This window comes from Nicotiana tabacum, chromosome 11 (genome assembly GCF_000715075.1).
Source record: "Nicotiana tabacum cultivar K326 chromosome 11, ASM71507v2, whole genome shotgun sequence".
NCBI lineage: Eukaryota > Viridiplantae > Streptophyta > Magnoliopsida > Solanales > Solanaceae > Nicotiana > Nicotiana tabacum.
The window spans coordinates 52,587,060-52,599,323 of NC_134090.1; the positions used below are offsets into that span (position 1 = coordinate 52,587,060).

Below are 12,264 nucleotides of genomic sequence, written 5' to 3' on the forward strand. Positions count from 1 at the left end.
AATCATTTTCATGTAGTGTTTCTTAATTAATATCCAATGATTATCTATATTTATCGAGAAAGTTTAAATTGTAATTTTTTTATGTATAATCCAAATAACTCAAATATTTAACATAGTTAGTAACCGCGCATTTGCGCGGGTGCTAATACTAGTAGTAATAAAAGATGGAAGAATTCCTTAGGACAGTAGTTGCCGTTGGCCCGTTAAAAGTGAGAAAGGTGAAGATAGAAAATTAGAAGTCATTTTTGTCAAATTGGAAAGTTCATTTTAGTAATGCCAATCAAATCTCGATTGTTAAGCTGTAAGTTCAATCTTCAAAACAAAATTTAAATTAAAGTTAATAAATCCAATATTAGTATATGTAAGATTATGTCAAACTTATCGAGATATATCAAAACAGAAAAAAGGCATTATATACATTATATTTCCTTTGTTTCAATTTATGTGAACCTATTTAATTGGACACGCATATTAAAAAAAAATACTTTTAAATTTGTGGTATAAAATAAAACACATATATCTTACGTGACTATAAATCACTGCCTAAATGTAAATTGTTACACGAATACTTCTAAAAAAAGGTCATCATTTTTGCACTAACTAAAAGGAAATAGGTTCTCAAATGGAGGGAGAATTTGTTAATCAAAATAGTAGGATAAGTGTTGGAGTCATAGAAGTAAATGTGCAAATCATGCTATCTTAAAATCATATATGTATATAGTATAGCTACTTTTGCAAGGCGAGCTAAAATTGAGTTTCAAGATCCTCGTGACGTGGATGAATCCAACGGTAACTCGAGCTATAGTTGTACTGTGTACAATACTAATTATGTGATCAGTGGCGGAGGCAGAATATTTGTGAAGGGGTTCAAAAATTTTAAAAGTCAAATACACAATGAAGCTAGCCAACCAAAACCAAAAAAAAAAAAAAATAGATGCTAACAGATTTTATTAATAGAAAGAGAAGTTCTCAACACAAAGATAGTGTTAAGATAAACATATCATAGTAACAAGACTTTCAAAAGAGAAAATACAAAAAACAAGTCTTGTATTAGTTACAAGGACCTAATGACTAATGAGATCAACAAAAAATAACTAAGTACATTATTACAACTGCACTCGACGGGGTTTCATATCTTGAAATGTTTTAATAATAGCATCATTAGAAATACTATCAAACACAATTTTTTCTACATAAGGCACCAAACAACCGCTAAAGAACTCATCATTCATTCGACTTCGTAAGTCATTCTTGATAAACTTCATCGCCGAAAAAGCTCTTTCAACGGATGTGGTAGCAACGGGCAGAAGCAAAACAAGTTTCACTAAGCGAAATACAAGAGGATAATTTGAATGCTTCTTTGTCTGAACTAATCTTTTTGAAAGATCACAAAGTCCATGTAGATCGGAGAATCTTTCATCAACATCACGAACATCAATAATATAACTTGCAAGTTGATTCTCAAGAGCACCCATACTAAATTCATCAAAGTCATCAGGATATAACTCAGCCATTCTCATTATTTTCCTGATGTCAAAACTTGAAAATGAGTTAATTGGATTCAAACAAGCAATTCCATGAAGCAAATGAGTTGTCACTTCGTCAAAACGTTCATTAAGTTCTTGAATTTGCCAATCAATAATTTTGCAAAATACATCAACCCGATAATGATGTAAGACTGTACAGTCATCAGGTTTACGACGTGATCTTAAAGAACTAACGTATAGCTCATCAAACCGAGGTATCAAAATATCATATTTGATACAAAATGCAGATATATCCGCAATAAGAGAATTCCATTCCTCTTTCCTTAACTTTTGCAACCTTTTCTTTGCTACTTCAACAAGTAGCATGGCGTTTGCAATGTCTTGCTCTTTTTTTTGTAAGCATTTATTGAGCTCATTTGTGATTGCTAAAATATCTCTCATCAAATGTAACATGAATGCAACCTCAAATGTTTGACAAGCCCTGAGATATCCCATTGCCTTGGCTCTTTCATCTGTAGAATGTGCATCAAGAACAAGCAATTCAAGAACATCGAGAATAGAGCCAAACATCAGAATAAAATTATTAAAAGATTTAAAGTGAGATCCCCAACGAGTATCACATGCTCTTGAAAGACCAAATTCTTGATTCAAGCCCCGACCAGTTGTAAGCTCACCCATATCTAATGCCTCTTGAATTCTTTCCTTTTGAGATTCTCGAAATTCATCCATACGCTTAAACGAAGATCCTAATATATTCAAAATATTGGAAACCAATACTACAAGTTCCCCCACTTGAAGACATTTCTTAGAAACCGCAACAAGGGTAAGTTGGAGTTGATGAGCAAAACAATGAATGGAATGAGCCGATCTACTTTCTCTCTTAATCAACATTTTAAGACCATTAATCTCACCTTGCATATTGCTTGCCCCATCATAACATTGTCCACGCACATATGATAGACTTAAGGAGTGTTGATCAAGTAAATTAACAATTGCACTCTTCAAAGATGAAGCACAAGTATTTTGAACATGAACTACATCAATAAGTCGCTCCATCACAAATCCCATTCTATCAACATACCGTAAGACAATCGCCATTTGCTCTTTGCGGGACGTATCAAAAGATTCATCAACTAGCAAGGCAAAGTAATCACCATTTAGTTCCTCAATTATAGCTTTAGTTGTTTCTATCTTACATGCAGTTACAATGTCTTTCTGAATTATTGGAGAAGTCATTTGATCATTTTGAGGAGCATGTTCCAGTACATAATCACGAATGTTATCACATACTTTTGCATACCATGAGAGAGTTTGAAGAAAATTACCCCTACTAAGTGAAGACTTAGATTCATCATGACCTCGAAATGCTAATCCTTGAGTTATAAGAAGCCTTACTACATTAACTGAAGCAGTTAAGCGAATCCAATACTCATGCTTAAGTTGATTAGATTGCCTTTCAAATGAAGATTGAATAGACCGTTGTTGCCGCAAATCTTGGCATTTCTTTTTTGACTCATTGTGAATGCTACTCGATCCATGTTTATCAAAACTTTTCTTTTTATGCCAACTCTTAAACCCTATACTTGAAAATACATCACCTCCGCCTTGATGAATATTATTATCTTTAAATAGATAACAATACAAACAATATGATGCATCTTTACTTACACTGTACTCCAACCAATCATGATATTCATCATCAAACCATTTAGGATTAAATCGACGCATTGATCCAGAAAAATTTGTTTTAGGAAAGTTATGAAGCCGAGGTTGACAAGGACATTGTCGAAGGTATTCTCTCCTAATAATATCACGATGATTTGGATGGAAGTCCAAGATTTGAGTTCTTTCCCCCGGATCAAACTTTAAAGAATCCAAATCAAATTCATTAGAAGATGGTACTTCTAAATGGTTTATATTCTCCAACTGGATAGGTTGAGTATGAGAAGCCAAATTTGGTTTTGGTGCTTTGGTAAAATACCTCTTCACTGAATTTTGAGACTGAATTACAAAGTAGGAATGTAGTTAGAACAAAATTACCTAACCATTTTATCAAACAACAAGTGTGCATTACTGTAAAAACAAAATTGCAGAAGGAAAGTGTTATAAATCATAAGTAATAACTTATAATTTATCTGCTGGTTGCCATACGGATTTCTAAGCTATGTTTCAATCCAATACTGAATCTAGAAAGACAGAAAGGTCATTTACATTTTAAGTTCACCATACACTAAAACCAAAAAAAAAGGTTCACCATAAACTCTTTCTTTAATCTTCTTTTATCTTGTTTGAATATGTTAAAAAGACAGAGAGGTCGGTGACAGAACAAGATTCATTAACCTAAATTTAAGAATCAACAATAAAACATTAATAAAATTCTGAAAAAGTTAGAAAGAACAAGTAATTTACCTGGGATGCCAATGCCATGATAGATGAAACGCCGGCGACAGGGCGGCGACTAGCGAGGCAGTGGAGAGAATTGAGACGCGTCTGGTGAGGCAGAAAGATCGAAGAAACAAAGAGCGGGTGGCACCAACGAAGAGAGAGAGAGATTTAGGGATTTTTTAACCCAAAATCCCTAAATTAGAAAAAGAGAAGCAGTCACGTTTTTTGGGGGAAACGGACTTAAAAGAGAAGACAAGAAACGACCTCGTTTAAAATTAAAAAGAAAAAAGAAAAAAGTTCTGGAGTGAAAAGAATTAGATTGTGGCTGACTGGAATTGAACCTGTGACCTGCTACAAAATCTGAACCCCCTTAACCACTAAGCCAAGCTTTTGCCTTGTGTCAAGGGGGTTCAACATATTATATCTATACGAAAATATTAAAAATTACCCTATATAAACAGTGTAATTTTCCGACGAAGGGGGTTCGGATGAACACCCTTGCGCCCCCTAGATCCGCCCCTGGTGATAGGGTGGTTAGTTGTGGTAATTGAGGTGGATGAGTGTTTGTGGTTGAAAATGATGGTCGTGGGAATGGTGCGGATGTCGGGTGGTGGTAGTCGCCATTCTATTACTACTCCAATATTCTAGTTCTATATAGTTCTAGAAAGATAAAGAGAGAAAGCTCAAGAGAAGCCATGGGAGTAGCAGCTCATTTCAACCATTTCTGGTTCCTTCTCTTCATCATCTTCTTCTCTTTCTCCATCTCCTCCATTTCCGGATCCGTAAGTTACCTATCTCTAATCTCACATCTCCCTTCTACTTTTCTTGGGGATAAATTTCTTTTTCTGAGATGAATTTAATTAAACAAAGAAATACACTTAGTGATGATTCATATAATCGATCGAATTCTATTTATGTACTGTGACTGAGTCGTACTTGTTATTGTTTTGGTTAAGTCCTTTACGTTCAAGATCTAATAGTGGCTTTATAACTTGAACTCACAACTAATATCCATCTTCGTGTTTTTTCTTCTTTTATTTATCTATTTAATTTTTTTGAACAAACGCAGGATGATGATTGCGTGTACACAGCTTACGTTCGAACGAGTTCAATAATAAAGGGGGGAACAGATTCGATTATCAGTTTGACTCTCTACGATGCCGACGGATATGGCATTAGAATCAAGAACCTCGAGGCTTGGGGTGGGCTTATGGGCCCAGGTTACAACTATTTCGAGAGAGGAAATTTGGATATCTTCAGTGGTCGAGGCCCATGTTTGACTGGGCCTGTCTGCAAGATGAACTTGACTTCCGACGGGACTGGCCCAGGCCATGGATGGTACTGTAACTACGTGGAGGTCACCGTCACCGGAGTCCATAAAGCATGCAACCAACAGAATTTCGAAGTGGAGCAGTGGCTCGCTACTGATGCGTCGCCTTATCAGCTCACGGCTATTAGAGACAACTGTAATAAGACCAAGTCCGATGAGAAACTGTCCATTTCCGGTGAGAATCGGAACTCATTCCACTCCACATGTTTCTGTGATTTAAGTTTCAAGTTATTGGGCTTTAATGGGCCTGGGCCCACATTTCCCTGTTTTACCTCCTATTACTGTGAAATTTATCAGGGGTAAGAATGACATTTGATGTGTGTCAATGTTGCTTTCATGTTATAGTAGTATGAGAGATAGAGGAGTAGTAAAGGTACCTGTTAATTCTGCCAATAATAAGGATCATTATGTCCTCTCGTGAGTACTATATTTGCAAAAATAAAATTTTGTTCCTTCGTCATTTCATATGCTACCGTTTTATATTGTAAAAGATTGTTCCATCGTTGTTTCTTATGCTACCATTTTATATTATACAAGATAATCACGAGTATGTTATTATATTTAGCATGCTTTAAATAAAAACAATCAATAATTGAAACAAGTATAATAATGTCACCCAACAAAGTGTTGCAACATGTTAAAGAAATGTCGGTAGAATATCTGAAATGTGCCGATAATTCACCACAAATTTATTAATGTGGGAAACCAAATTTAGAACCCACCAGAATATACCTGCATTGTCCGATTTTCCCCATCTTTTATTAAAAAAAAATAGCAATATGTTGACATAGCCTGGAACAATTATTAAGAATTTACACCATTTGTCCTAAAATATTTTTTACTGAGTATCTTTTTTTTTTTTCATAAGTAGAAAGCAGTAAATATTAAGAACTGGATAAAATTTTAATGAGATTCGATTTTGCTCCTCTATGTTTCTTTTCTTCTACTATTTCTTTTTAAATAGACAAGTAAATAAATGATCTCACGTACCTTTCAATAAAATATTAAACAACCAGTTTTTAATTTATCTGAATATTCATGTCAAATGAAAGTGTACCAACAGATTAAAATGGTTAAAGGATTAAATCGATAAATTTCCTATATCGTCAAACCTAAAAGCTTATTGTTACAAACCTACATCCAGAAAAGGACGACTTGATAATACCAGATATTATCTGAGATTTTTTTTTGGGGTGATTTATCAATAATTTGATCAATGCCAAGCAAACAAGTGGCCACGAAATGCTAGCTGATTGGTGAGGACCTCTTCAAACACGAAACAAGCACGCACTAGGTAAGGACCTGTCATATTTATTTTGATTTCAATTCCTTGCTAAGAATTTATGAAAAACCCGGAAAAACAAAATTATTTGATAAGAATGTGAGCGAGGCTCGCAGATAGAAGATGTCAAAATCCGAGTAGAGATGATAGGTTGCGAAATTTGACGACCAAATTGCTGGTTGCTTAACCCGAAAACCATATTCTCTTTTTGCATTTTGGTAAAAAGAACATTTTAAGGAAAATATCATTTCCGAAATGTTAGATGCACAAATTTGGCACTTCACATTGTCATTCTCTCGATATTTTATACTCTTTGTTTGTTTACCCGTAAAACGGTACAGTTGAATTGATACGTGGTTTATAGACAAGTGAATTAATTTGATCCTAAGATGATAAATATATTAGGTAAAAATGTAATACTTAGCCTTGAGAAGAAGATAAAACAGCAAAAATAGTAATTCCGGGAGCAGGTCTTCCGGAGACAATAACAACGATATAAATGAGCAAAAAGATAAAATTATATTGAGTTTTGAACAGAGTGTAGTATATGTTTGTCAGAAAATTTGTGTCATTTACAATGATAATAGAGTTCCCTATTTATAGTTGCACCTAGGGAACAAGGTCCTAGGATCAAGCCCTTCTTTTATGACAATAATGAGGGCCATTGAAGAGTGTGTAACAGTAGGCAGTGAATGCCATATTCTCTGTAATAAACCACATACTTAACACTATAGAATATTCTCCAATAAATGCTACTGGGTGGCAGGCATTTATCTCGCCTTTATGAATATCATTCTCTCCTGTAACAGACGTATCGTTGCCTTCCGACCTGATTGTCTTCGGTCTTCGGCTCCATGTGTCATTTTCTCATGCGATCATTTAATATGAACATATTTACCCTATACAGATAGTACCCCTGCTTTTCGGTGGCATGATTTTGTGTCATCGGGAAGTTGGTAGAAATACCTTTTTTGGTGGAAAATTCTCTGACCCCCTTTAAAAAGTTTTCTAACGGTTGATTAGACGTATGTCTCTCCGCATTGAATGGCCCAAACACGCGTCATCCCGCGATTCAGCACCATTTTCGCCGGTTATCGAGGTAATTATGGCCACAATTTTACACATCTATTCCTTTACTTATACACATCAAATTTCTCCATTTACACTTCATAAGTTTCCAAACTCTCTCGAACTCTCTTTGCTTAACTCATACTTGTCTTCAACTTTTCTAAATCTTCTTCTTTAGTAAAAACCCTTTCCTCTCTTCTAATAACAATGACCTCTTTTTCCAAAACCCTAGTTCCTCAAAGAACAAAGGTAAAGCTGATGACGTTGCTTCTCTTACGGTGAGCACCATCATCTCAAAAAGTCTTGTCACAACTACGGACTTCAAAGAGAAGTATCCAACCGCTAATCCTTGCATGTGGGCCGTAGGTGTGTATCCTACTTTTATCCATCCTTCCAACATTCCTATTGTGAAGGAAGACTGTCATTGCCCTTATTTAAGCATCATCGCTCCTGATCTGGTAGAGCGGATAATCTTACCCAAGAAGGGTTTTACTTATTTTTATATGTATCCCTTCACTTTGGGGCCATTCTCTTTAAGCGATGAGCTTAACTCTATTATCACAGAGTTCTACGTCTGTTACTAGGGATGCTTGTCAAAGATAAGTCCTTCTGTGTGGAGGACAGTTGTTTGTCTTCGGCGTCTATTCCAAGAGATGGGGAAGAGCTAACCTTGGCTCGATTAATGAACCTTTATTCCCCAAAGATTTTCCGCGGGGAAATGATAAATTTCAGCAAACGTGGCCACCATGCTCTGCTATCAAACATGGATAATGACAACGAGCGTGGGTGGAGGGAACGGTTCATTGCATTTGCCACCAGCAACATCATTACGGCCACAACTTCATCGTTTCTGGAATTATGGAATGGTAATCGTACGTTCACCATATATCTTTCCTTCTATTAAAGATCTCCCCATATCGTTATTGACCCTTCTTCTTTTGATTATTTCAGCAATTCATAGGGTACCACCTAGGGTTGAAGGCTTGGACCAGTGGATCCAGAAAATTTTAGATGTCACTACGCCCGAGAACTGCACGTGGAAAGAACAGGCCCTTAAATATGGATGGAAGGCCAAAATCATGGTCAGTCAAACTCATCTTGTTTTTATATAAGGAAGTTCATTAACCTTTTCTCCTATTGAATTCAGGTCTACCCTAGGGCTCAGTTGTTGTCCCTGAGGAGGACGTTTTGGCTAATCCTACTGACACTGCGAGGCTACTGCGAGATGTTTTTTCCCGAACAGGTGTCTCTGGGCATGCTTTTGGTGCAAGTGCTTCTTCCCGGAGTCCCTGGCTGGAGAACAAGCAACCACAAAGAAGACGTTCCTCCATGGCGGGGGGAAAAATTAAAAAGGCAAAGAATATCGTACCCGAGTCATCTCTAGAAGTTATGGTAATGAGCCCCACGCCCGAGTTGGCCATAGAAACTGTGGTGATCGATGATGATGTAGAAGCCAGAGAGGAGGGGACTTCTCTCTATAGAAGACGACGACCTACCTCAGCTCAACAGAATGCTAAATCTGTTGAGTTAGTTACATCAACCAAGGATGATTCCTCGGCATTCTGGGGGGAGTATGATATGGTGGAAAATGACAACTCCCATTTTCGAGTCCTAGTCACTATGCCCGGTACCGTGAGGCTGAGTACCGGATCCATTCCATCTTCGGTTGATGAGCAACCAAGAACCAGCACTGTATTTGCCGCGACTTCTTCACCATCAGTTTCATCTCCTTCTTCACCAACTCTGCCTTTGCCACCAGCAACTGCTACATCATCTCCGTTGTCCGCAGTTTCCCGAAAAGATGATATCCCTCTTCCCCAGTCCCCAATTCATGGGAACAAGGGGTAAAATTATGCTGCCCCCTCAGAAGATCCCCAAAGGAGGAGGAGTGTCACCCTCTCGGTTTCCACCGGATGCCATTTGCTATCCCGGCCGGTGGAACTTGCTAACTATCCGAAGCCTTTGGCTTCAAAGAAAGATAGGAAAAAATACAAACTCTCTCGGGAGAGTGTTTGTTGAACAATGCCACGCATATTGCAGCGGCGGTATAGTCTCTCTGTTATTTCTTCAATTTGTGTTATAGAAGGGTTTTGAATTTGCATTCTTATTTTACAGGCCAACTTCCTTGCTTTTGAGAGCCTTTAATGGCTGATTCGTGATAAGGAGGAACTTACCTTCGAGCAGGATCAACTTTTGGCCAAGCAGGACCAATCTATTATTCGCCTCTCAAAACTAGAAGAACGAGCTATTGAGGCTATTGAGTTGGAGGCTCGGTTATAGCAAAGCGAGCAAGAAGTAGTGACTCTTAGCCAGGAGATCTCCCCATGAAGGGCACAATTTGAAAAAACTAAAGCCAAATGGGTTGAGGTCCATAATATCGTTCTTATTACATCCGATCACGAGACTGCCGCTGCAGAAATGTTGAATAATTTGGAGGCAGCCTTGACCTCCAAAAATGAAGAAGTTTCTGCTGCCGAGGCAAATTATGCCCAGTTGGAGGAGAAGCATAATAGGACCCTCGAGCACAATAAAGCTCCATTGTCCACGAGCTCGATGTCAGCCTCCGAGCCACAAGATCCATGCGGGATAACATTTCTGCTGAGGTTGACCGACTTAAAGAAGAACTCTAGCGCCGAGCGTCTTCCCTATTGTTGAAAAACATATGCTATGTATAGCATGAGGAGAAAACCCTTGAAAGAGGCTAAAGCGGGTATCATTGACTTTGATGTCAAAATCGCTAAGGCTCGTGAGCTGGAGTCAACTGCCAAAAGGGGTCTTCTGGCCCGGCCCGACCTGATGCTACCAATTCTTCTAGTTCCGATTTTGAGTTCTCGGGAACTACAGAAGAAGCGGGAGGTGATGATGTTGAAGGCCAAAATGATGAGCCGGTGGCGGATCCATCCACTTCTCTTGGGGGCGCAGATGCTTCTCTTCCTCTTGGTTTCGGAGATGCAGTAGCTTAGTTTTTTTTTCTTTTCTTTTCCATACTTTTGTATTTATGCTCCTTCGCACGTTTTCTTTGAATAGAAGTAATTTTTCTTTTAAGTATTGTGCAATTTTTCTCTTTGCATACTTTTTGTTTAAGTATTCATGCAACTCTTTGCATTTTCCGTTTAAGTATTTGCGCAAGTTTTATTCTTTGCATTGAATTGTGCAAGGATTTGGGTGCGTATTTCCCCGAGAGCATTTGAATTCCGGGCTTAAGATCTTCCAAAATCAACCATTTAACTTGAGGGTTTTATAAGAGAGGGACCTCTTATGTTTACGGTGTTCTTGAAAAGGACGTCTCTTCTTCATTATGGCACTAGCATTTGAAGTACCTGTTTAACTTTCAAATGATAAAATTAATTCATCGTTTAAATAAGAAACAAGATAGTAATTAAAGGACTTTACTTTATTCCTTTCACTTTCAAAAGTACATAAGCATTCGTTGTGCTAAAAAGAAATTGTCATTACTTGTGACTAACTTGTACAACTTATTTCTACGGGGCTGGCCGTGCAGTCTCCGGACCCGATGATACAACTTTATTTTCCGATTTCATATTCCGATCGATGTGTCAGTCATTTTTGCCGTATCATCATATCATTCCTCCCCCCAGTGTTCAAATGCGAAGAATGCGAATTTGAACACTGGAGTCTAAATCCTTTCAAGATTCCACTAGTAGATGGTTAAATAATCTTTTGTTCGGTAATACGCTTCACTTCCCCTTAGAAACTTTGTTATCGAGCCAAAGACTATCTAACAACCTCCATCAGCTTGCACTCATGAACGGTCAGGTAACCCTTGCCCGATATCAAATTTTACTTCCCGATAGGAACTGTTGCTACCGAGCCAAAGATTATCTAACTACTCCGTAGTGATTCATCGTTTGCGTGCCTTGTTATTCTAAGGTCTTACCTCTGCTGATGAAGTTTCCTTCATAGTATGCTTTTCGTGCTCCAGATAGTCAATGATCTCATTTCTCTAGTCCCAGACCAAGTTGGTCGTGTTTACCTTGTAATAGCTATCCACGTCTAGTACCGAGTGCGTGAGCTGTACGACCGTACTAGAGTCCGATCCTTTCACTTCTGTAGACAAGCCTAGATTGGATAGTGAGTCCGCTTATGCATTCTCTTCCCTCGGGATGTGTGTAATTAACCATTCCCTAAACCAAGCGAGTAGAGCCTATACTTTCACTACATACTGTTGCATACGTTCCTCTTTGGCTTCGAAGATCCTGTAGACCTAATTTACTACCAATTGGGAATCACATTTGATTTCTATGACCTCGGAGTCCTGCCCCCGAGCCAATTCGAGTCCTGCAATCAAAGCTTCATACTCTACTTCATTATTAGTCATAGGAACAGTTCTTATGGCTTGCCTTAGGATTTCTCCTGAGAGCGTGGTCAGTACTATGCAAAACCCGGACCCCTTCACATTGGAATCTCCATTCGTGAATCGGGTCCAAACTCCTGATATTGATTCTGACACCATCACTGCTTCTTTCATAGCCAAAGGTAACAGTCCTAGACTGAGATCAGCCACGAAGTTTGCCAAGACTTGTGATTTAATCTCAGTCCTAGGCTTATATTCTATGTCAAATTCACTCATTTCAACATCCCACTCGGCCAGCCTACCCGAAAGTTTAGGTTTATGAATAATATTCCGCAAGGGAAAAGTGGTCACCATAGCTATCGGATGACATTGTAAATAAGGCCTAATCTTTCGAGTG

At 38.0% G+C, this 12,264-nt stretch overlaps 2 protein-coding genes across 2 annotated transcripts; one reads left to right on the forward strand and one right to left on the reverse strand.

The window, feature by feature from the left end:
• Positions 1 to 1,106: 1,106 nt before the first annotated feature.
• LOC142165840 (uncharacterized) lies at positions 1,107 to 3,914 on the reverse strand. Its single transcript, XM_075224218.1, has 2 exons — positions 3,897 to 3,914; positions 1,107 to 3,488 (listed from the first exon to the last, which is right to left on the reverse strand). The coding sequence occupies exons 1-2, from the start codon at positions 3,912 to 3,914 to the stop codon at positions 1,107 to 1,109; spliced, it is 2,400 nt and encodes a 799-aa protein (XP_075080319.1).
• Positions 3,915 to 4,498: 584 nt separating this feature from the next.
• LOC107793109 (PLAT domain-containing protein 1-like) lies at positions 4,499 to 5,662 on the forward strand. Its single transcript, XM_016615394.2, has 2 exons — positions 4,499 to 4,654; positions 4,942 to 5,662. Exons 1-2 carry the CDS (start codon positions 4,568 to 4,570, stop codon positions 5,503 to 5,505), a joined length of 651 nt encoding a protein of 216 aa, XP_016470880.2. The 5' UTR covers positions 4,499 to 4,567; the 3' UTR covers positions 5,506 to 5,662.
• The last annotated feature ends 6,602 nt before the right edge of the window (positions 5,663 to 12,264 follow it).